Source organism: Mytilus trossulus, chromosome 12 (assembly GCF_036588685.1).
Source record: "Mytilus trossulus isolate FHL-02 chromosome 12, PNRI_Mtr1.1.1.hap1, whole genome shotgun sequence".
NCBI lineage: Eukaryota > Metazoa > Mollusca > Bivalvia > Mytilida > Mytilidae > Mytilus > Mytilus trossulus.
Window position 1 is genome coordinate 35688310 of NC_086384.1, and position 26619 is coordinate 35714928.

General features: G+C 32.9%; 3 protein-coding genes across 3 annotated transcripts; 2 read left to right on the forward strand and 1 right to left on the reverse strand.

Annotated features, from left to right (window-relative positions):
- Window positions 1–344: 344 nt before the first annotated feature.
- LOC134693718 (uncharacterized) lies at window positions 345–2193 on the forward strand. Its single transcript, XM_063554618.1, has 2 exons — window positions 345–617; window positions 1312–2193. The coding sequence occupies exons 1-2, from the start codon at window positions 413–415 to the stop codon at window positions 1860–1862; spliced, it is 756 nt and encodes a 251-aa protein (XP_063410688.1). The 5' UTR covers window positions 345–412; the 3' UTR covers window positions 1863–2193.
- Window positions 2194–6347: 4154 nt separating this feature from the next.
- LOC134693895 (uncharacterized) lies at window positions 6348–19126 on the reverse strand. The gene is made up of 4 exons (XM_063554841.1): window positions 18863–19126; window positions 9961–10074; window positions 9144–9228; window positions 6348–6870 (listed from the first exon to the last, which is right to left on the reverse strand). Exons 1-4 carry the CDS (start codon window positions 18989–18991, stop codon window positions 6797–6799), a joined length of 402 nt encoding a protein of 133 aa, XP_063410911.1. The 5' UTR covers window positions 18992–19126; the 3' UTR covers window positions 6348–6796.
- Window positions 19127–23020: 3894 nt separating this feature from the next.
- Window positions 23021–25843, forward strand: LOC134693249 (E3 ubiquitin-protein ligase TRIM71-like). The gene is made up of 2 exons (XM_063553993.1): window positions 23021–23125; window positions 23956–25843. The coding sequence occupies exon 2, from the start codon at window positions 23962–23964 to the stop codon at window positions 25648–25650; it is 1689 nt and encodes a 562-aa protein (XP_063410063.1). The 5' UTR covers window positions 23021–23125; window positions 23956–23961; the 3' UTR covers window positions 25651–25843.
- Window positions 25844–26619: the final 776 nt, after the last annotated feature.

Genomic DNA, 26619 nt, shown 5'->3' on the forward strand with positions numbered 1-26619 from the left:
TCACTATTCCCTAGAAGAGCAGTGCTGATTGTCAATTCTGAGAATGCTATTCGCCAAATAATGTGTTTAATATAGCATCATACATTTTTAATCACTCTCTAAACATGGGAACGGAAGTGTGACGATGTTCCTAAACGGACGAATGATGTTCGTTTTGCTTATGTCACAAGTATAAAGTTTTACTTTTATGACCAAAAAAAGATTCTTATTAAAACCAAAGTTTTTTACGGAAATGCTTCGAACTCGAAAGTCTTTTATAAGATCAACAAAAACATGAAATAATTATTTCTTAGAAAGTATCTACTAAAGTATTCATCTATTTATTTTTAGACAAATGTTTTCATATGTCGATAAGGACGACGGTCCGCGATCATATGCCAAACGATTCGTTATCATATTAACTGACGGTTTGATGGTTGCAAGTAGCGAACTGAAAACCAAAGCAGACCGTTTACTAAATTTTCCAAATATGATTGTTGCCACTGTTGGAATTGGTTCGTCGGTGAAACATGATCATCTTGAACTAATTTCTACAGACATAAACGCAATTCTTAGACCATCAGCAAATAGTATTTGGAAGTATCTTCAATCGAATTTAGCTGTTCCTGGATGTCTTGGTAAGTGTAACATAGGGTCATACATTTTTCGGTATTTTTTTTTATTTGTGTGCATACACTGTCTAATGATATCGGATGTAACATGAACATACATGCTATTGATGCGACTGCCTTACAAGTGAGAAAAAGGGGTCAGCTAGCTATCAAACATTATTCAGTCCACCATTTTCTACATAAAAAAATGTCTGTGTCAAGTCAGGAATATTCAAGTTGTTATCCATTCGTTTGATGTGACTGATATTGAATTTTGATAAGGACTACTAACTTTGAGAAGTTTTTTTAAACCATTCCTTGTTCATTTTGCATTGCACGAATTAAAATTAGTCACGTTATATTAAAATACATAATAAACTGAACACTGCAAATTATTATACAGCATCCATTTACAACATATAATCATCATAAACTTCTACAGAAAAATTCGAAGCTCTTGTTTTCATTTGTTCGCTTTTGTTCTTACCTGCCTTCTGTTATGTTTTGCGTTCATGGTATTATCCAGTTAGTGTTTTATATGTACTTTCAATGTTTTCTGTGGAATTAAGCAATGCATTGCTTTACCAAAGAAACTTACCTTTTTCATTTGTATACTTACATCTTGCTTGATAAGTGCTAACGTGTCTAACATAATATAGGACGAACTCTTTAAATCATAAGTTGATATTTTAAACAAAAACACTTTTATATATATTTTAAGCCTGTGAAGTGGATATTGGTGGTGACATACGCATCCTGCTTGATAGTTCGATATCTACTAGACAAAAACTGTTCGACGAAGGGAGAAAATTTATATATAAATTAATCGAAGAGCTCATATCTTTCAATTTGCTGAATGTAAATGTATCAGTGGATATATTCAGTGAAGAAGTAACAGAGGCAATTCCGTTACAAAATATTTCTAGAATAAAACGTAAACTTGGTGGACTTTCCCTTGTTGAATATAACGGTCATAATGTCAACCAATCATTGTTGGCACAGCACATCAAAAATATTGGGATGACGTCATCGTCCACCAGTTTTATTATATTTATACCAAATGGTGTCTTTCTTGATTCTCAACTTATAGAGAGAATTAAACACTCAACAAATGAGCGATCGATCATTGTATCGGTAGGTCTTATTGAAGACCCAATGTGGGATAATTTAGAAGATCTTGCAACATATGGCTATTTTGTATTCTCTAGTGAAGATGCAATTCTTTTGGCACGTTATTTGAAAAAGGAAATGAAAACAACTACATGCACATAGATTACATTTAGCCAATTCTTTACAGAGATTCGATCAATACAATTCAAACGATCTCGAGGTCAACCATAGCAAAACATGCACTTTGCCATATTAAAATAGGGATATGCATCTTGTTAAACGCCTCCGTTCATATGGTATTCAGTACATCTTAGTAAATATGTCGTATACTCTGTTGTTTGTGATACATAGTGTCGTTTTTATATTATTTTTTTATACAATGATGCTTGTATTTGTATTGGAAATTATTGAGATTGCTGTATTTATGAATTCGAGGAGTCATACTGTTTCCAAAACACTTCTTATATTCTCCGACAGCCTTTTCTTCAAACGAATTTTGAAGTCAATTTAGCATGTATCATGAACACTGTTAAAAAACTGTTTGAAATTTATTTTAAATACATTTTCCGATGTATGTAAGTTAATTAATTTCTGATCTAATCAATTTAGTATATTTATCTTCAATGCTAATTGTAACTGTAATTTGATATGCTATAATTGCATTTGTCTTTATGCAACTGATGTATAGAACTACCAAATCAGTTATACATGTTATATGTGTATTCTTTTCTAGACTGATTTTTATTTGTAATTTACTTGTAATATAAAGGCATATCATATTGAGGATACTTACGTTTTTGTTTTCGTATGCATTTATAATTAGAGTGATATCTTGATGATTACATTTTGGTACTTCGTACTTTTAATGTCATCTCTGATATTTTCCCACTTTGTTTATTTTGTATAGTTCCGATCTACTTCTTTGATCTTGGGTTCATTCAGCTAAAAGAGTGTCTGACCCGTCAAAGACTTCGTCAAGTATACCAGATATGTTTTAACCGTGAAAAGGCAGTACTTGTTTAGGTGTTTTTAAATTATGAGATGAATGTGCAAATTTTTACTGCATTTTGGTTGTCATGTAATGTTAGTAGGGTTCTCAGTATCGAAAAGACGTCTAGTTAACTAGTTTAAGTGAACGGATAAAAAAAAATTACAGCTATATTTATATGCAAACTATTGGAAAAATCATTACATTTTCCAATCACGAATGTCGTCGTATGCTCCAGTTTATCACTTAGCTTAAAAATTAAATTTATTATAATATAAAAAAGCTGAAAAGATATATATATATATATAATTAAAGGATAAGTATTTTATGGTTTCATAAAGACTATTTTTTAGCTGTTATTAACAACATTTTGAACGAAAGAAATGTTATAGCGTGTTACTTTCACGGGATTTTTACTCTCATGACATCAATAAGACATGGTTCATATATATGCGAAATATCTTTCGTTTAATGTTAATCGATGAGAAGAAAATAACAATTAAAAACACAAATTTAGTGACCATTCTGCCCTGATTCAAACACACCTTTTTTCGTGATATATTGAATCGGTTTTTAGCTTACACTATCAGTTCATCAGCTAGGACAATTGTCACTAACTTCATTTCTCTTTTTTTTTTGCATGTTGTATGGTCGACTTGTGTATTTGGAAAAGAAAAGTTAGTTTGAAGATCGTTGTTTTGTAATTTGAAATATTTTTTTGAAGGTTTTTATAACTTTATATTTTTTTCAATTGATAGTTTTGTTATAATTGTAATAAACAAATCAAATTCTTCGTTCACGGTTCAATTGCGGAATATGGCACACATTCACAGTCCTGTTAAATTAAGCCCATCAAGCCCAAAACGAAGTAGGAATGATATTCAATGGGATAAGTGTGTTATGTAGTTATCAAAAGTACCAGGATGATAATTTAGTACGTCAGACACGCATGTCGTCTACATTAGACTCATCAGTGACGCTCATATCAAAATAGTTATAAAGCCAAATAAATACAATGTTGAGGAGCATGAAGGATCCAAAATTCCCAAAAAGTTGTGCTAAATACGGCTACGGTAATCTATTCCTGAGATAAGAAAAAGCTCAGTTTTTCGAAAAATTCGATGTTTTGTAATATAATCAACGGTACCAATTGTGTTGCACCAGATGCGCATTTCTAAACAGGACATTCATAAAAATGACCACATAATTGATATTCATGTCTACAACGAAGTGCTGACTACTGGGATGGTGATACCCTCGGGGACGAAACGTCCACCAGAAGAGTCATCGACCCAGTGGTGTAAATAGTTATATAAAAATATCAAAATAGTTATAAAGCCTTATAAATACAAAGTTGAAGAGCATTCAGGATCGATAATTTTAAAAAGTTGTGCCAAAATACGACTAAGGTCGTGTATGCCATGGATAAGAAAAATACTGAATTTTTCGAAAAAAATCAAAACTTTATACGTCAGGGTTCTTCTACTGAATTGTTTTTAATACACGAGGAATAAACACAAACAAAAGCTTTATCGAGGAAATGGTACGGAAGGATTTTAGTGCATTGTATAATGCCTCAGACCTAGACCATCTTCGTATTGATGATTACCAAATGTTGTACCACCATTCTTGTTATAAATTTTACACTAGCAGACACAACAGCAGTTATCTGAATCGAGTTCTTGTTTGGTTGTCTGTTTAAGATTTTCAGGTCATATATAGCAGGTCGTCAAATTCCTGACTGGGAAAAGTTTATTTGAGTCAGTGAGAACCAGCAGGCCTTAATCAGATTTCTTGGCGATCAACAGTTATTATGATACACGAGAAAGTCATACTCCAGCTAGCACTTCACAGGACCATAAATCAGCTCAGAAGGAGCATTCAGGTTTTCAGAATTATTTTGTACGCCCGATGGATTAGAAACTCGCATGATTTTACATGCTATTCATGTAGACAAAGCGTTCGGCATGAAAGGAATCAAGGGTTGGATAATAACAAAGTCACAAGATACAGATGTTCTAATCTTATGCGTCCTTGCATCCACTCCATGCATCATACGCATGAGATATGGTTTCGAAAAAAATAATTAAAAAAAGGACCATAAATCAGCTCAGAAGGAGCATTCAGGTTTTAAGAATTATTTTGTACGCCCGATAGATTAGATACTCGCATGATTTGACATGCTTTTCATGTAGACAAAGCGTTCGGCATGAAAGGAATCAAGGGTTGGATAATAACAAAGTCACAAGATACAGATGTTCTTATCTTATGCGTCCTTGTATCCACTCCATGCATCATACGCATGAGCTATGATTTCGTAAAAAAAATAAATTTAAAAAACTTGCAATATGTTCTCTAACCTTGGCGTGGTTGGTAGCCCAACTACAAGACAGCATAGAACGTAGTAGGTAATACTAGCCTCGATCATAATTTTCTATTTACATTTGGGGTTTTTTCGTGTTTTTTTGCCATTCTGTTGTCCGCTTGTCTTCGTATTATAAGTTTGTAGTGTTCCTTTTTTTGTTTGCAATTGTTCGTAAAATACCTCTCCCTTATTATATATATATATATATATGGTATACTTGTAAACACTATAGCCAATTGTTGCTCATTTAGTCATATGTATGTAGGATGGGCTGTGTTACCTGTTTCTAATACACGTTTTGTTTTCATAAAAAAGGGGCGAAAGATACCAAAGGGACAGTCAAACTCATAAATCTAAAATAAACTAACAACTTCATGGCTAAAAATGAAAAATACAAACAGACAAACAATAATACACATGACACAACATAGAAAACTAAAGAATAAACAACACGAACCCAACCAAAAACTAAGGGTGATATCATGTGCTACGGAAAGGTAAGCAGATTACTTAGTTTTATATGTTGTGCCATGTGTTCTATTGTTTGTCTGTTTGTCTTCTTTCATTTGTAATCAGGCGTTGTCAGTTTTTTTCCGATATACGAGTTTGGCTGTCCCTCTGGTATCTTTCGTCACCTCGTTTAGACAAAACTATACATAGATTTTTCGCCACTTTCATTTTTTATTCGCCGACTTATATCACTATTGTTTTCGTTAAAAGTTTTCCTTCTTTCTAACAGAAAAAAATTGCCGCATTGCTATCTATCATAATTCTGATATCTAATACATATTGTCAGAATAGAGTTCAAAATTTGAGAAATTTCTAATATTTGAACATTATTCATCATATCAACAACTGTCTTCGTTAGGAGGAGAGGATAAATAAAACCATGCTTCAAACACGTGAAGCAATTCTATCAAAATTTTGAATACACATGGCCAAACTGTTCATTGTTCGGGCCCTTTATAGCTTGCTGTTTCATGTGAACCAGTGGTCCAATTGACGTACTTGTGACGCATATTAACCACTGTATTTCATTTAAGAATTAAATGTTTTTTTTGTAACATCATTTGAGTGTAAAAGCGTTGACCGAAATACATTTTGTATGAAGCGCTTCATTCTGAATCGTGAACAACGTCAACGCGTTTACAACCCTATGAAGTTACAAACATAAGCGTTCAATATTTATAATTACAATGTTTAAACACGATTTCTATCAAGTTTCTTTAGTTTACCTGTGCACTGTATTATGGGACCTCGTGTCAATTGCTGATAGCCAATCATAACAACTGTATCATAATGAAACATACATTTAATTTTATTATTGAATGAGACAATCAACCTCTTTATAATTCAGTGAATGGTGTCGATAGCTATACATGCAATCAGCTAATTGTCGATTTTCTATCCAAATCGTAACCAGTACAAACAAAATTCCCAGTATAGTCTGATCTGAGAAAAAGTCAAAGAAACCTGAAAAAGTCAGCATGATGCGCAAAGTCGAACCGTTATATTTCTGTCGCCTTATGCTCTCTCAACAATAAATTTTAATCGCCAAAGTTTCTATTTTGTACTACACGGAGGCGGACGCCCAATGATGAATGCCTGATCACAGATCTTGGGGATCTCGAAAACAGAGGGGTCTGTAATGCCTTTCGTTATGTTCATGACATTAATATTATAGGTACGTCTTCTTCTTTGGAAACTTCCGGATAAGGGTAAGCATTTTGTTTTTGTTACTGACTAGGTCATCTGACCACTACGTAATGAAATCCGGTAAATGTCTTGATCAGCTAAACTCATTATTTTTGAGGAAGCTAAAAAATAAAAATAACATGATGTTTATTTAAAATATTTTAAAAATCTTGATTAAAGTGGTACCCAAATCATTGACTTAAATTGATTTGGCTCGTTCCCTTTTGATGAAACATTGACAAACTATTGTGACCCTTTGAAAAATTATATAAAAATTCAAAACAAACGAACAAATCACTTTCTCTGAAAAAATTGTTTGGATACATAGCATTTTGACAAAGACTTAGTTTGACCATCAATGCCCATGCTACGTCAATCTTTAAAGACACAAATGTTGCAAAACACCTATCCGACCTCAATGACAAATGTGTTCTTGTCCCCGCAGAATTAGTCCCAAATAACATCGTTTTTGTGTGTAAAAGTCATCACATTAACTGCTTGATAAACGAATTAGGTATTGACAATTCACTTCGAAACTCAACATATACCCTCACGACACTTACCAAAGAGGAAATCCTTGATAATCATAGGTCTGTTCTATGTTCCTATGGAATTTCAACCGAAGATGAAAAACTGGATCTTCCACTACTGTATTGGATACCTAAACTACATAAGTGTCCTTACAAACAACGGTATATTGCTGGGTCTTCCAAGTGCTCCACGAAACCTCTTTCTAAATTATTAACATCTATTTTATCAGCAATCAAAGACGGGCTTCAAAGTTATTGTGAAACTGCCTATTCTAGAGGTGGCAAGAATCAGATGTGGATACGTAAAAATTCCAAAGATCTTTTAGAGTACATACAATCTAACTCTCTTTCATCTTGTAATAGTATTAAAACATTTGACTTTTCTAGGATCTGTCTACCATTCCGGAGCATCTGAGATCACCCTAGTTTTTGGTGGGGTTTGTGTTGTTTTTTCTTTAGTTTCCTATGTTGTTTCATGTGTTCTCTTGTTTTTCTGGGCTTTTTTTCATTTTTAGCCACGGCATTATCAGTTTGTATTTGATTTATGAGTTTGACTGTCCCTTTGGTATCTTTCGTCCCTCTTTTAGTATGTCTTTATCAATACAAATTAATTAAAATGTTTAGCTGATTTTTCAAAGTTATCTCCCTGTCGTGTGAGGTACCACCTTTATAACCGATTGCGGATAATTACAATTAAAACCTCATGTTTGCTTGAATTAAAAGTAAACAACTACATGTACATTTTACAATAAGAAATAGTTACTAATCTGAAACACATTTGGCCTTTATTTTGCCTTTTGTTTCCTTTTCTTTCAGTTATTGTATTTACGGTCCTTGTCTTCAAATGCAACCTTTAATTTATCCTTTGTATATCGAAATGTTGCATCTTTAATAATGTCAAAGTCCTTATTGTTTGGTGGTGCTTTATGGTGAGTATCTACTTTACGTGAGTCTGCATTTATGTAAGCCGTCATACGACAAAATTATTTTTATGTCTACCTTAAATTTGATGTATGCCTTTTTGTGCTTCTTTGTTACATTTGTTGTTTATATAGTGATATTAAAATGATAACACAATATTGACTGTTGTACCCCTATTTTTGACATTTTTACTCTATCAGTATGTTTATCGTTGACAATGTAATGGAATTTGATGCCACTGTCATACAAGTGAGAGGTTTTACTTGCTATAAAACCAGGTTCAATCCACCATTTTCTACATTAGAAAATGCCTGTACCAAGTCAGGAATATGACAGTTGTTATCCAATCGTTTGATGTGTTTGGACTTTTGATTTTGCCTTTTGATTTTTGATTTTCCTTTTTGAATTTTCCTCGGAGTTCAGTATTTTTGTGTTTTTACTTTTTATGGTGGCGATTCAAGCTATGTCAAATCGAGTCATGTTATATAGGATCACAAGGAGGAGAACGGGATAGGAAGCCGAGGTATCCAAATAGTTCACCTAGTCTACAATTATCAGAAGCTCTCGGTAATGAATTAGAGCCTCCATTTGTAGCGGAATATGTATGACGAATCCGATAGATGCTAGTGGTATTTTTATACTTGTAGAGCTATTTGCATTGATATTGATATTGCAAAATATTGAATTGATCAAGTCTTGCATTTTTCCAATTTTATACCTTATAAAGATAACTCGACAATTAAATTTGAAATTGAAAAAGGAAATAGGGAATGTTCAAAGAGACAACAACCTGATCAAAAAGAAGAAAACCGCCATCAAGGGCTCTTAAACACAGCTTGAAAATCCATCACCCGCAGATATAGAGTTATAAGTTATTTACCAAGGATCAAATCTTAAAGGATTAAATTAGAATATTTATCTTTACTAGTATATGTTGTAATTACGTGGCATACACAAATTTCGTCCGAAATAATTAAAGACCTTTGGGATTATAAAGCAAGATCCATCTGAAAGATGATATTCTTGTCCCTGTAATAGAAAAAAAAAAGATATTGGTTCACAACATAAAAACTTTGTAAATATAGTTAATTTATACCAAAATGCAAGGATTCAAAAGAGTATTTGTGTTTATCTCAAAAGTCACAACAAATTGTAATGTAGCTTTGTCCGTTTTGTATGATGAGAAGCTTTATGAACCAGATTGATTGCTACCACGCATCAGTATTATTTGTTTGTCAGAGTATGTGGATGGGATCTGCTTATCCTTCCGGAGCACCTGATATCACCCCCAGTTTTGGTGCGGTTCGTGTTGCTTAGTCTTTAGTTTTCTATGTTGTGTCTCTTCTGTACTTTTATTTGTCTGTTAGTCTTTTTTATTTTTAGAAATGGCGTTGTCAGTTTATTTTCTATCTATGAGTTTGACTCTCCCTCTAGTATATTTCGTCCTTCTTTCATCGAGGTTATTTCCCTTATAAAAAAAACTTGTACCAGGTTCCTTCTCTCAAATAAATAATCCTTCTTTTCCTTGCAGAAAAATCATGGTGTTAATGCGATTATGTAAAAGGGTTTGTTTTAATATGCATATGATACTAAACTATAATTAATATCGGTAAATTTCATTTGTCATTAGTTTTCAGTGTGAATAGTCCAAAATGTTCTTGTACTGTCTTGAACATGTTGCATAGAAATAAAATGACATACGTCACAATGACATACGTCACGATGATATACGTCACAATGACAAACGTCACAATGACCTACTTTAACGTAATCCTGAAAAATCTCTGTGTGATACTCAAAACCCATGAAGTAGACTGTTCCGGAAAGGTAGCCTTTTCCTATAGTAGTATCCATGACAAACTTGTCATATATTCTCTTGAAATTAAAACGAACTATAATTAATACTGTGTTCACTATCGTCTTCCATGCGTTCCTATCGAATTTGGATGTAAAAGTGGGGTTTTTTTTTTCCCGTCACGATCTGATATTGTGTATGCCTAACATTTGCAAAAAACGACTATTATCTAATTATGAAAATGATTGAAAATGCAATATATGTTGCCTATGATGATCTAATACAAGTATTGCATATTGTTATTCTAAAATGTTTCCCAAAACTTATCGACCTGAAGATCATAATAAAAAAATCAAATCAAATCAAATATTTTAATAGTGTGTTCAAATGTTGTAAATATTGTCGTTATCCTAATCATCATTCCGTTAAAGAACAAATTCCTGACTATTTTGATAATACTGAGCTCCCTTTTTTTTATATGAAAATAAATTACCCCGGAAATATGTATTAAATTATAGCGAAGTTTGTAAATATGTTAACATCAATGACAACACAGCTACGTCATGAAATGTAATTAAAACCAAATACATTTATGACCCTATTTACAATGGTATAACAAAAGAGCTTAATATGGGGACGAAGTCCCCTATTACAGTAGAAAAATCAATAAAAAAATAATCGGAAAAATTGTCATTGTACTAATGAACTCAAAATAGTTCATTTTTTGTGTCGCTTTTTTTAATTCCCGCATTTGCACAGAACGCAAAAATCTACTTCCTTCTTCCGGTCTCGTTGTAGTAAAACTTGAGTAGTTAAGTAAAATATAGGAACTCATGGAACACAATACCAATATCTAATGTTACGTAATTCTTTGTCTTTGATAATATGAACGTAACCTGATGCATTGCGTTTCTTTGTTTACATTGAACATGACGTCATAAGTAAAATCCATAACAACAGAACCACAATCGGAAGCGTTACGGTTTTCCCGTTTCTTCTTTGAACAGATTTAAAAGTTGCAAAAAAAATTAGTGCGAACAGACTTCCTCCCTATTTACAGGTAATGCCTGATTCATATTAAAGGCAACAGTAGTGTACTGCTATTCGAAATTCATAAACGGCAATACCGTAACGGTTCCGATTTTGGTTCTGTTGATAGGGATTCTAGTTGTGACGTCATATGCAATTTAAACAAAGAAACGCTATCACAAGGTAACGGGTTTTTGTTCATATCAAGCAATGATTAAAAATGAAATTGGTATTGCGTTCCTTCCTATTTTATACTAGACTGAAAGATCTACATGTATATATATATATTTTTACTCATAATTTCATGCCAACGAGACTGGAAAAAGGAAGTACATTGTAGATTTCTGCGCAGATCCGGAACTAAAAAAACGCGACTCAAAAATGTTGAACGATTTTGATTTTGTACAATGAAATAAAATAAACGTTACCAATTTTCCTGCACCAGATGCGCATTTCGACAATACATGTCTCTTCCGTGTGGCAAAAAGATTTGAAATTCAAAGCTTATATAAAATATGAAGAGCTATAATCCAAAAGGTCTAAAAAGTATAGCCGTGAAAGGAATCAGAGCTTTGAAGAGGCATCGACCCAGTGGTAGTAATAAATTTAACGGTACCAATTTTCCTGCACCAGATGCGCATTTCGACAATACATGTCTCCGATTTCGGGAAAATATCCCTGATCTTTTTTTTAAGATTTTTCTACTGTTATTGGGGACTTCGTCCTCATATGAATTAACGTTACCTGATGAATGGCGTTTCTTTGTTTACATTGAACATGACGTCACGGGTCAAATCCCTAACAACAGAACCAAAATCGGAAACGTTACGGTTTCCCGTTTCTTTTTTAAACACATATAAAAATAATTCATACAGATTTCGTCCCTATTTACAGGTTAAGTCTGCCTCATATTAAAGGCAACAGTAGTATACCGCTATTCGAAATTCATAAATCGATTGCGAAAAAAAAATCCGGGTTACAAAATAAAACTGAGGGAAACGCATCAAATATAAGAGGAAAAATACGACACAACAGAAACACAACATTAAAATGTAAAAGAGGAACGAAAGATAACAAAGGGACAGTCAGACTCATAAATCTAAATCAAACTGACAACGCCATGGCTAAAAATAAAAAAAGACAAAAAAACAAACAATAGTTCACATGACACATTATAGAAAACTAAAGAATAAACAACACGAACCCCACCAGAAAGTAGTGGTGATCTCAGGTACTCCAGAAGAGTAAGCAGATCCTGCTCCACATGAGGCACCCGTCGTGTTGCTTATCTGATAACAAATCCAGTAAATATTCTAATTTGGTAGGTCACATTCATGAAAGGGAAGGGGATTGTAGTTACGACGTTAGGAACATATCCGATATCATTTGTACAACGGTTATTCCATAACGGTCAACCAACTCGTAATGGCGTCCGTAAAATTTACGAAGGGATGATTTCAACTTCACCATTTGGAACTCTTGGTTTAATAGCTTCCTTGTGAGCAGCAACCCTCTGTCAAGAAAATCATGATAGGAAATGCAAGCACGGGAATATCGTATATCGTATCAATTGGGAGATATATACCCCGTTTGCAGATGCTTCTGGAATGTTGCTACTTAGAAATAGAAAGTTCACAATTGGAAAGCTGATATCATCTCTTTTGTCGTAAAGTTTTGTTTTCAACCGATCCCCATTGTCAATTCCTAGATGTAAGTCAAGATATGAAGCCGACTTAACTGTATCTGTAGTATTCTTTACCTCTAGTACAATGGGATAGATGCATTCCACATACTAGTAGTCATCAAATTTTGAATTATTTAGTGCAAGAACATCATCTATATAGCGGAGAGGTAAAGTTAAAGAATATTGCTAACTTCTTATCTTTCTTCCTAAGAAGTTCCTGCATGAAGTCAGTCTCATAATAATAAAGAAATAAGTCGGCAAGTAGAGGGGTACAGTTTGCTTCCATTGGAATCCTGACAGTCTGTTGAAAAATACGTACTTCGAACGTAATAAATATGTTGTCAATCAAGAAATCACGCATCTTGATAATATCAGTTTCAGAGAGTTTTTGTTTGAATCAGAGTGGTCCTTTACAAAGTAGGATTTATACCTCCCTAAAACAAGATACTTGTATCTACGTTGGCCATTCTTTTTTATGAAGCAAAGCAATACCAACTCTTTCAATTTGTCTTTTAGTTTAGAATGTGGAATACTTGTGTAAAGAGTAGAAAAGTCAAATGTTTTAATACTGTTACAAGATGAAATAGAGTTAGATGGTATGTACTCTAAAAGATCTTTGGAATGTTTAAGAATCCACATCTGATTCACGCCACCTATAGAATAGACAGTTTCACAATAACTTTGAAGCCGTCTTTGATTGCTGATAAAATAGATGTTAATAATGTAGAAAAAGGTTTCGTGGAGCACTTGGAAGACCCAGCAATATACCGTTGTTTGTAAAGACACTTATGTAGTTTAGGTATCCAATACAGTGATGGGAGATCCAATTCTTCATCTTTGGTTGAAATTCTTAAGGAACATAGAACAGACCTATGATGATCAAGGAGTTCCTCTTTGGTAAGTGTCGTGAGGGTATATGTTGAGTTTCCAAGTGAATTGTCAATACCTAATTCGTTTATCGAGCAGGTAATGTAATGACTTTTACACACAAAAACGATGTTATTTGGCCTTTATCTGCGGGGACGACAATATATTTGTCATGGAGGTCGGATAGGTGTTTTGCAACATTTGTGTCTTTAAAGATTGACGTAGCATGGGCATTGATGGACCCATTCAGTTTCTTAATTCTTATTTGTATCAACGACCTTACTGCCTAAATACATTCGGAAAGAGTGTCTACGTCTTCCTTCTCGCGCTTAGCCAATTGCCTGGCATAAAATTAGACTGAATTCATCAAAATTTTAAAGTTGTATTTCCAATTGATGGATTTAGGCTCACGATATATCGGACCTTTAGATAACACATTTCGTAGAGAAGTGTTATTAACAATGTTGAGGTCACTGGTAATAACGTGGCCAGCAGGATTATATGTGAATTGGGAATTAGCACAAGTGCAATCGAGAGGTTTAGACTTGAAGTCGTCAATATCGAGATCCTGCAAAACGTGTTTGTAATTGAAAATTTGTAGTTGCAATAGGTTTGGTATAGGTATAAGAATTGATTGATACAGACTGGTCTTTGAAATAAGGAGGTATTTACGATTGAACTAATTTATGATGAAGGATATTGCATCTGTTGACGCCATCGAGACCTTTGTTGGCAAAAGAAATATATAGGAAAGATCTTTTCTCTTTTTCATCTTTTTCAATGCGGACTGACTTGAAAAGTCTGTGACTAGCAATATCCGAAATTACAGCTTCAGGTTTGTATTGGTTTGAATGTGGGTTTGTAACAGTGGGTTTCAAACATAAATTGAACAGAGAATGAAGTTTTGAAAGGGGTAATGAATAAAGTTTCGTGCGAATGTGATTAATACCTAACGGCTTTTGTATAAATGTCATTTATAGAGACATCATGCAGAGAAGATGATGTATAATGACGATGGCCATGACCGTCTACGTCGAGGAGTCGAGTTGAAAATATTCATCACATTCACCGAGTTACACGAAGGACTAGATATAATACCTAAACCATCAATTTTTCATTGCAACCATAAAGTAGTTCCCAATTGTGTAATCAAGTAGTCTTCTTTTTGTCTACGGAGAGTCGTTGATGTAACATACACAGAAACGAGCTGTAATATAACAATGGCCATTTTCCTAACTGTAATATCACTCCATGACTGACAGTTGAAATCATTTACCAGAAAAGGATATTAATATCTTTCCAAGTCAAATATTAATTGGAATGAGTTTCGTAAAATCATCCACGACTTGCTCCGTACTCGTTGCAACAAATTGATAAAACGAATAAAAGGCGAGAAAAAAATCTAAGATTCATTTTTTTTAATTTAGTAATGACTTAATTTATTTTCGAATTAAACAACTATATTGTTTTTAATTCTAAAATTTTAAATCATAATAGCCTTATTTCTCGTATCAAAAATAAGCTAAATGAACTCGTCAATGAATTTGTTATTGTCCAGGCTGATAAGACAGCCAATAATGCAAAAGGAAATAATAAATTTACGTATATACCAACTGACTCCATTTTCGGAAAATGACATCTGTGACGAATGTAAACTGTCTATTTTACCTACTAGTACTTTTGCTACAATTAAAAACCCTAGTAACTTAGTGTTCAAATAATTCCATAAAAAATATTGATATTAATATGTTAGTCGTGTCAAACAGCAGGCTCATATTGGTGATCTCTAGGTTTGGATTTTTCTACTCTAAATACCACTTTGCCTCATAACCTCATTTAAAAGAAAGAAAAGGTAACACAACTAATCAAAGGGGTATTTGATGCGAATGTGTATATTTAAATTTTAGATAATTTTAAGTAACAACAGACAAAAGAGCTATGGCAATTGAACCTGTTTTGATACATTAACTGCGCTTGAATGTTTAAACTCTTAATTTTTTGAAAAACTAAGGATTTTCATACATCAGACATAGATTACCTTAACCGTTTTTGGCACAATTTTTTGGAATTTCGGGTCCATCAATTCTATTCAGCTTTGTACTTTTTGGCTTTATAACTATTTTGATCTGAGCGTCACTGATGAGACTTATGTAAACAAAACGCACGTATGGCGTAAAAAAAATATATTTCTGGTTCTTTTGATAACTATTTGCTGGATACCATTTGTGTTCGCTCTGGAGATTTCGTTTGTCGTCTATCTATCATACTGGTAATGGGGACTTACAGTGCACCACTTATTGTGGGCCTGTTTCTGTGTTGTAACGAGTGCAAAATTATTACTAAAATTAGCAAAGCCCATCTAAACAAGCTCTGATAAAAATTTCAATAACACTTTAAAATATTTCAATGTTATCTTTACCCTCAATAAAGACGACTTTAATATGAACACTGCAGAGATTTATCCTGCTGAACTGACGTTAAAAAACACTTATACTAACAATGAACATACCTCTTTTCTGGATAGTTATATTAAAACCTTAGTATTCAGATTTTCGATAAAATAGGCGGTTTTTCCTTTCCTATTATTAATTATCAATTTTTGATGCATATGGTGACGTTCCATTGTCAATATTTTAAATTTTTGTATATTTCCATTTGCGTGTGTCTTTCACAAGGTATTTGATTGTAACGAAAGAAATATCTGTATTACCGAAAAAATATTACAACAGTATTTTTTATATCAGAAACTTTGCCATTAGTTTAGAAACTTTCCGTTTTGAATTTTCCCCGGAGTTCAGTACTTTTTTTATTTTACATTTTGAATTAAAACGGCCGTTATAGTTTGAATTGTTTTATATTTTTTAAATAGGGTCAATTTATACACTATCACGTATTTGTTGTCAAAGACCATACAGTGACCAACAGGTACAATTTCTTTTTTCAAAGACCATACAGTGACCAACAAGTACAATTTCCTTTCTCAAAGACCATACAGTGACCAACAAGTACAATTTCTTTTTTCAAAGACCATACAGTGACCAACAAGTACAATTTCTTTTTTTAAGACCATACAGTGACCAACAGGTACAATTTCTTTTTTTAAGACCATACAGTGACCAACAGGTACAATTTCTTTTTTCAATAACCAATGATCAAACAAATAATCATCAGTCGGATAAAGCTGGCATAACCATGACTTCGGATGGACGTATTCAAATAGAAAATATCATATAAAAACCAGTGCAGGAAAAACAATTGACTTAAGAATAAAAAACCGAGTAATAAAACAATCAGCTATCACTTTAAATTACAAAGAAACGCATCAAAGAATTCTCGCAGTTACCATGGCTACTGTAAATTAGCTCACGGAACTTACACTTGTTGGTAGGAAATTTCACCGGTAAAACTCAATAAAATTGAAACAAAGAGACAACAACCCGACCATAGAAACAAACAACAGCAGAAGGTCACTAACAGGTCTTCAATGTAGCGATAAATTCCCGCACCCAGAGTCGTCCTTCAGCTGGTCCCTAAACAAATATATACTAATTCAGTGATAATGAACGCCATACTTATTTCCACATTATACACAAGAACCTAAAAGTAAAATAGTACAAGACTAACAAAGGCCAGAGGCTCCGGACAGGCGCAAATATGCCGCGGGGTTTAACATGTGTATGAAATCTCAACCCTCATCCAATACCTCTAACCAATGTAGAGGAGTAAACGCATAACTATACGCACATTTAAAGTTCAGTTGAAGAGAAGTCCGAATCTGATGTCAGAAGATGTAACCAAAGAAAATAAACAAAATGACAATAATACATAAATAACAACAGACAACTGTTAACTGATATGCTAGCTCCAGACTTTAATTTAACTGATTGAAAGATTATTATTTCATCATATAAATATATCAAGCACAATCCTTCCTGTTGGGGGTTTAATTCATACCATCATAACATATGTGAGAAGAGCATATCCCGTTGCATGCCAACAACTGGTTTTTGAATAAATGTGTTTAGTTCCGATGACAAGACCCTATAAGTGAATCAATATTTACGCCAAAATATGCAATCTTTAATGACCTGGTAACAGTCTCTTAACTATATCCCTTCTTAATAAGTCTATTTTAAGGTTTTGTTAGTTTCTGAGGTGAATACTCAGCTTTTTGTGCTTAATAAAGAATATTTCCATAAAAGGTTGGATGTGAAATACCTGAACGTATAAGAAGTCTGCATGTTGAGCTATATTTACGAATCATGTCCTTATACCGATGATAAAATTTAGTAAATGTTTTGACTAGTTTGTTATATCAAAAACCCTGGTGTAATAATTTTTCAGTAATGCATAAATTTCTCTCGTTAAAATCTAAAACATTGTTACATACATGAGCGAATCGTACAAGTTGAGATATGTAAACACCGTAAGATGATGCCAAGGGAACATCACCATCTATAAACGGATAGTTAACAATAGGAAATGAAAAATCATCTCTCTTATCATAAATTCTAGTATTAAGCTTTCCGTTAGTGATATAGATATCAATATCGAGGAAAAGGCGGTGGTCATTGGTAGTGTTAGATTTATTTAAAGTAACTTCAACAGGATAAATTTCTTATGTATACATACTGAAGTCGTCATTATTGAGAGCCAAAATATCATCCAAATATCTAAAAGTATTATTAAATTTGTTTATCGGATGTTGTTTCGATGAGTCTTTGCTGATTTTTGTCATCAAAATTTAACAAAAACAGGTCCGCAATAAGTGATGCACAGTTATAGTCCCCATTAGAATTTCGATAACCTGACGATATACGGAATCTCCAAAGCGAAAAAAAAATGTTATCTGGTAAAAATTCAAGGGCATATATAGTATCAAAGCATGTCCAATTGACATAGGTTTTTTTTGTTTATTGATAATAAAAAATGACCTAAAAAAGTTTGAACATATATATTCACATTCTGACTTTTTAAATGCCCATTTTATTAGGTGTGTGAGTTTTTTCTTAATGAGAATGTGAGGCAATGTTGTATACAGGGTAGAAAAATCAAAATTTTGAACAGATTCAAAATCACCAATATAAGCATGCAATTTACCAAGTACTTCCAACGAGTTCTTGATACTCCAAAAGTAATTCATGCCACTATTTTCGAAGGCCTTATATCTATATTTGTAATGTGTTTTGTGTAACTTCGAAAGCTTCAAGATCGTTTGCAGTAATTCAGACATAAACATTAAAGTATATTAATAAATTCAGTTTAATGTTTTGAAAATTAATACTTACCGTTGACGGAAACATATGTCTCTCACTAACTGACACCCTCATCTTTCCCTCCATTTTTTCTGGCATACAACATGAATAGGCTTGAGCAACCAATTCCGTAATACACATCACAATTAAATATGCCTCCATACTTCGTGTTATAAATATTTCTAACAACTACTACATACGGTTACAAGTATAATACAAATAGCACATAATGATGCTGGCTCTAGTTTAATTGAAGTACCGAACTAAGTGTTTATTAAAATGGTCATGTTGATGGATAACGGATATAATTACTATGTTATATAACTTTAAATTTAAGTGTCATTTTGAAAGATATATAGGACTTACGTTTTATTTTAAAAGAATGTTGTGAAGTTGCAACTTCCTGACTCAATTATACATGTATTACATTTCAAACATAATGCAATACTTTAAGCTAAGTACTGTTATCAGCGGAACAAAGACGCCATTCGTAAAATTAATATAAATCAACATGCAAACAGCTTGTATATGTTATATACGTTCAGCTTTCTTTTATATCCAATCTGTTACGGCACAATTCTAAACAAATCATGAAAATGGCGTCATTCATTTCAAAAGCTAAGCAAACCGTTAAAAGGACTTATTCAAAAGGGATAACAATACTGTTTTCAGCTCATTAACAATGACATTGTTTTGGTAGTATTGTGTATTTTCATCAGTTATAAACACATTTATTGGTATATATGATGAGTTTATTCACTTGTATTTAGTTTGACATATAATATCTACGACATTTTTAAAGTTAAGTGCTTGGTACGAACTATTTGAAAAGTTTCAATTTTATTGATACGAATTTAATGTAAAATACAAAATGTTTAAGAAATGCACGTGTTTGTTAATTTAAAATGAAGATCTGTTGTATCTCTATTTCTTACATTTGTATCTATTATGTCTGATTGTTTTGTTCACGCATCGTTGTCAATATAAAAGAATTTGATGCGACTATCATAAAAGTGAGAAGTTTAACTAGCTATAAAACCAGGTTAAATCCATCATGATAATTGTCATAAGAAAATAACTGTCGCAATAGTTTGCAGAGGTACCAGGCTTATAACCTAATACGACCAACGCGCGTTTCGTATACATCAGACTCACTCAGATAAAAAAAAATATGAACAAGTACAAAGTTGAAATTTCTAGCTAGTATGGCTAATGTTTTATATTGATGGGATAAGAAAATCCTTAGTGTTTCAAATAATTCATATTTTTGCAAGCTAAATTTTATAAAAATTACCATTTAATTGATATTCAAGGCAACACCGGAGCGCTGACTTCTGAGCTGGTAATACCTTCGATGAAGAAACATACCCCAGCAGTGACATCGACCCAGTGGTGTAAATAGTTATCACTATAACTTAATGAGCCAGAAGCGCGTTTTGTGTACTAAAGACTTATCAGTCAGGCTCTGACCCAAACAGGTAGAAGGCCAAACAAGTACAAAGTTGAAGAGCATTAATGAACCAAAATACCAAAACTTTGTGCCAAATACGGCTAAGGATATCTATATCAAGGCAGGAATATGACAGTTGTTATCAGTTAGGGTGATGTGTTTTAACAGTTTGATTTTGCCAATTGATAAGGGATTTGAATTTCCCTCGGAATTCAGTATATTTTGGAACTTCAATTTTAACTGTACTGCTTATGCAACTATACTAATCTTATAATTACTTTTATTTTATTTTGTTAACTTATAAGTGTTGATTGTATAGTATGGCTCTATTCTTGTGAAATTAAAATGTCTTATGTGTTCATGAATATAACGCCAAATGGGCGTTTAATTAAGTTCGAACTTGTAGTTCAGTCTTTTACGAAATTAGCGAATATATACATTCAAAACACGAAAGAGCTAATTTCAGAATTACAATATAGAGACGGAATTTACTCACAATTAAACATTATACAACCTCACGAAATTATTTTACAAAACAAGATGCAATCTTAAGCAATACAAATGAGAATGTCAAAGAGACAACAAACCAACCGAACAGCAGAAAACAACACAATTGATATAAGAAGATGTGGTATGAGTGCCAATGAGACTACTCTCCATCCAAGTCACAATTTGTAAATGAAAAACCGTTAAAAGCCTAAGTACAGTCTTTGGCACGGAGATTTGCTCACGTCGAACAGTAAGCTATAAAGGGCCTCCAAAAATAACTAGTGTAAAAGTGTAACGAAAATCGGTCATAGTTTATTTATTTTGATGTGAAATACCAGTTGTCTTTCCCTATTAGTTGTGTTTCTATAGGTTTATAAGTTTCTCCATGGTTGAAGCACCATCTTTTACTTCAAACACTCCTAATTTTGGTATAGTCTTGATTTTAACCCTTCACTTATAATGGACCATTCAATATGGTAGTATATAAACCAGCTCAAGACAGAGAAAGTTTGTCAGTTTTATGTGGACCGTTGAAGTGATAACATCAGGATTAAATATTCCAACTGGTAAGTCGAGTGAAATAAATGATTCCAAAGGATATATAAATAGTGTTCGGATTTATATGTGGATGTTGCAATAGTGATTGTGATACAATGTATAAAGTGAATCTGATATATATATAAGTGATTTGTATTTATGAGAATACAAGGTGTATACTTGCTGGTGTTGCAAGTTGTACTATGTGGAAGTGTGAATACTTCATAGATTTGTATTAGTGAGAATACAAGGTGTTTACTTGCTGGTGTTGCAAGTTGTAATATTGTGGAAGTGTATTCGTGAAAGTGCACTGTGTTAAACCTTACCAGTTGGATAATATTCATTATGTGTGAACTCAATGAGATAGTTAGTGCCTGAGTTCAGCTGTGTTTATATGTATATTCCTTGTGAATTGAAGGATTTGTGCATGTGTAAATGTGTCATAGTGTTATTGTGGTTAGTTGCAGATTAACAAGGTGAAATAAATATTGGTGGACGTTGTAAATAGAAGTTGTATTTATGTGATTTTGTGTTCATACATTTTGAGTGTAACTAACTTGATGCATGTTGCAAAGTAATCTGTTGGTGACATGGTGTAATAAAGGGCCGTATGCATGTTGCATAATAATCTGTTAGTGACATTGTGAATAAATCGGTATGATACATTTTGCATAGTGATTGCATAGTGATATTGTGTATATATATTCTGTTATGAAACATTGTGTCTGTGCATTGTGAATAAGGTATTTTTCCTTGCATTTTGATTTATGTGCATTGTGCTGTGTATATATTTTTCATTGTGAATCCATTTATGAATGTGTTGGATAGGACAACTTGTTGTGGTGCAAATTGTAGTTGAACACTTGAAATCTTGATTAATTCAGATACGGATCCATTGATCGCCCGGTTACACGTTACAAAACCATTCAAACGGGTAAACCATCGGTTTCATCTACTAGTATATACAAAAGCCACAACACAAATCGGTCTATTTTTATAATTGTATTGATTGACGTCCTTTACTTGACCGGCTAATAACATATATGATCTACAAATAATGCTTCATAGCAAGATATGGTGAATTTCTAGACATATCTTATATAATGCGCATCTGGTGCAAAAAAAATGGTACCGTTAATTTTATTATAAGGTCTGATATAAAACAAATTTACAGTAGGTTATCAGGATTCTCTTTACCAAGCAAATAATCATTACTATTTTGATCCTTAAAAACCGCCCCCTCTTTGAACGAACATAGTCATTTGAATATAAAGAGGTTTAAAACCGTTAAAGTATAAGCTTATGATAAGCATTAACTTGGTACTGCAATAGTAGTAGTAATAATAATGCGGTATGGATTTTACTCATTGTTGAATGCCGTACGGTGACCTATAGTTGTAAGTGTCTGTGTAATGTCGTCTTTTTGGAGAGTTGTCTCATTGGCAATCACACCATGTGATTTTTTGGCAAAGATCTATGGCAAAGAATTGACGCATACATAGAACGACTATTAAGTTATTTATTTCTATTGTTTGTGTTTATTTTCTTTTTTCAAATAATATTTTCTTTTTTATTATTTTGCTTGTTAATTTTGTTCTTGTTTCTTGTCCTATTCAATCAAGATGTTATAATGTTTACAAAACATTTTCACAAGTGATTTATTTTGACCTCATTTGAACCATATGTACTGATCAATATACATATCACGTGATATGAAAGGTCGTGACCACTTTAACATTGACTGGCCTGATAAAAGTAAACAAATAAACAGTTTATTGTGTGAAATTTACATAGTATAGTCGGTTCAAATATTAACTAAGGTTTGTGGTTTATCATTATTTTTGGTGAAGGCTTGCATTGTGTTGCAGTTATTTTATAATGTATATATTGATAATTCTTGGTTTCATCACAGGTAGAAATATCTATAAAACAACATTTCTTCAACTGCGTTCTATCAATAAGATGTAAGAATATATAGGTCATATGTCATGTGTATGTATACTTCTGATTCAGTACATTGAGATGTCTCAGGTGACGGTTAATGATATGTGTATATAGTCCGTCCCATTAGAACATAGTTTAAACATACTGTACGAGCACAGTCTTGGCCGTATTACTAAATGTCTGTTTTTGTTGATTACAAAATTTATAACCACGGAAATCTATATGAAAAATTAAAAGTAAAAAATCGATATATATAATATGGTATATATATATAGCAAGCCGTTTTGTTGTTTATTTTTTACTTCAAGATATCCCATGAACTTTATAAGATATCTCATGTAGGCCATGACAATATTATATAAATATGAGTCGTCATTCAACTAAAATCGGAATTTTATCTTACAAATATCTTGAAAACTATAACATGTATATATAATATATAGAAGAGACTGTCCGGTGAGCAATGAATGGTTTTAGAATTTCTGTTAATATTTGTCAGTAATTCATTTTTATACGATCTTTCTTTTCCGATCTTTCTATTCCGAAAATGAATACTTTAATTAACACAACTGATATATTTTGCACACCAACATTTCTTTAAGTATAACTGATTGGTTGTTTTTTTTGATAGATGTCAACCGTTTGTCTTAACTGTACTTCACTGCACTTTTAATTCTTTCCATTAATTACATTTAATATATTTCAGCTGAACATGGCGACGTCAATACCAATATGCGACATTTGCATCACTCATGACATATCAACATTTGCTTCCGGTTGGTGTTTAGAATGTGAAGAAGCTATCTGCAGTGATTGTGAAAAACAGCATGGCTGTATGAAATTAACAAAGCATCATAAAATTATATCTGTAGACAATAACAAGATGTCAACTTCCAATCTTGAATCAGAGCAGGAATGCAATGACCATTCCCGAAAGATAGATTTCTTTTGTTTAAAACACTCTCAACCATGCTGTGTTACCTGCATTTTTGAAAAACACAAAAGATGTCAAGAATTGAAGCCATTACCGGAAGTCGAAAAGGGGATGACGTCATTCGATAGTTCGTTTGCAAATTTAGAGGACAGAGTAGAGGATATAATTGAAAGTATTACCGGTCTTGTAAAGGAGAAACAAGAAAATAAAACAAGATTAGAAGTTCAAAAAAATAACATTATAACCGAAGTTCAAACTATTCGAAGGTCAATAAATAGACACTTTGATAAAGTTCAACAGAGTCTAATGGAAGGACTAGAAAAAGAAGAAAAGGCGCAAAACGAAAGAATAGATATGTGTATTGAGAAGCTTTCAGTAATCCTGAAGAAAGTTGACAAATTATCAAGTAAGTTGGAACAAGCAAAGCAACATAAATCAGAGTTCCAGGCTTTTATTGCTGCTTTTGAATGGGACAAAACAATTGAAAAAGAAGAAAAAGATTGGATTTCTTTGCAAACAGATAAAATATCAGATAGAGTTGATATTGAGTTAGATCTCTCTCCGATACTTATGGAGTTTGAAAAAGAGTTAACTGAATTTGGAAAGATAGAAGTGACGTACTCTCCATCTAAGAAACTTCTATTAGAGAATCCTCCAAACCAAGGACAATCAGTGACCTCTGCATCAAGCGCCATTAATAAAATACACCTAACAAATATTTGTTCTTTTCAAACACCACCCGGGACATCGACGGAAACACTTATAACAGACATAGATATGTTAGATGATGGACGAATTATCCTAGCCGACAATTCGTCAAACAGACGTCTTGTTTTAATGAGTCAAGAAGGTGAACTTATCAAAATCATACAACTAAATGATACATGTTTCGGTGTTGCAGTTATAGACAAAACAACAATTGCTACAACATTAGTAAAAAAGAAGAAAATTGCTATCATCGACATCGACTCATCGGAAATACAACGATTTATATCAATGAGCGAGGATTGTTACGGATTATCTCTCGCAGGTGAATCATTAGTAGTCAGCCTCGATGACCCCACATTCCAGTTCGTTAATCTCTCTGGTAAAGTTGTATCTTCTGTTTGGAAAGCTGATTATGCCGATTATTGTTGCGTTCATAACAACAAACTGTATTATGCAACCTCAAGTGGCGACTCGGTATTCGAGGCGAAATTGAACGGAGATATTGTCTGGAAATCTTACTGCCAGAAATACGATTTTCCAGATGGTATAACGACCGATGCTTCTGGTAATGTCTTTGTTGCTTGCAAGAGTAGTAAGAAAGTATTAGTCTTTGGTAAAGATGGCAAGGATTTTAGAGTTCTCTTGACCAAAGAAAATGGATTGAACAATCCAAGAGCTATACATTACAAACGTGAAATGAACATACTTCTTGTGTGTAATTTATCCGGACAATGTTTTTTATACAAAGTTACAAATTGATTAATTTAGTATATTGGTACGATCTCAGAAATATCTTTTTTGTTATATTTATTTCCTCATTTTTTTTTAATTTTGAAAAAGATCGGGACGTATGTAGCCAATTTCCATCTTATCAAGGAAGGATCACACCTGTCCAAACCAAAACACATAATAATACGGACACAAAACGAATAGGCGAACATGGTAAACAAAATGTGAAACAGAAAATTCTGCTCTTGTTTAACAGGAAAGGGCAAGTGTGCTGAAAAAGTCACAAGAAGCAAAGAATGAAACTACATTCGACTTGCCGCAATGATGTTTTAAATTCCTCAAACAATAAATTTATTTCAGTTTTTGGTATTCACATTTTTGTTTATAATCATGTGATGCCTAAGCAGAATCTTTATTTCGGAACAACATTAAGATGAATTCACATGACTTTCTCCCTATCTTAATTTTGATTTGAAAAAATGTTTTTTTGCATGCTTAATGTACAGTGGCGTATATTTCATGCGTAGTCAAGACGAGAGCAGATAAACAGGATGCAGACCATAACAATTGTACTGTTATTGTATAATGAGGGTATGTTCGATAAGAAATGAATTTTGCCCTACAATTGGATTCTCAAAGAACTGTTACGCTTGTAAACTTGCTGAAAGTGTACCTTCGAAATCACATACCACAGAAACCATTGGGAAGGGTTTGCGATCTAGAAAAATATTAGTTTTACACTACCACGCTCATTTGGAGTTTTTTTTCGGGGGTGTTTTTTTTCTAAATTTACTCCCTCCAACAACCCCTGTCATTTCCGTAATTTGGTGCAAAGGGCAAATTTTTGGTACTGTTTAACATGTGTGTTCAAGATGTTATTCAAAAGCTTATAGACCCTTTTTAGGTAGAGCTTGCTATATTTAATAGACAGCTGGAATTTTTAATCCGTATACTAGTATTGACCTTTAGACGTAATACTATATTGCTTTTTAGCGTAGT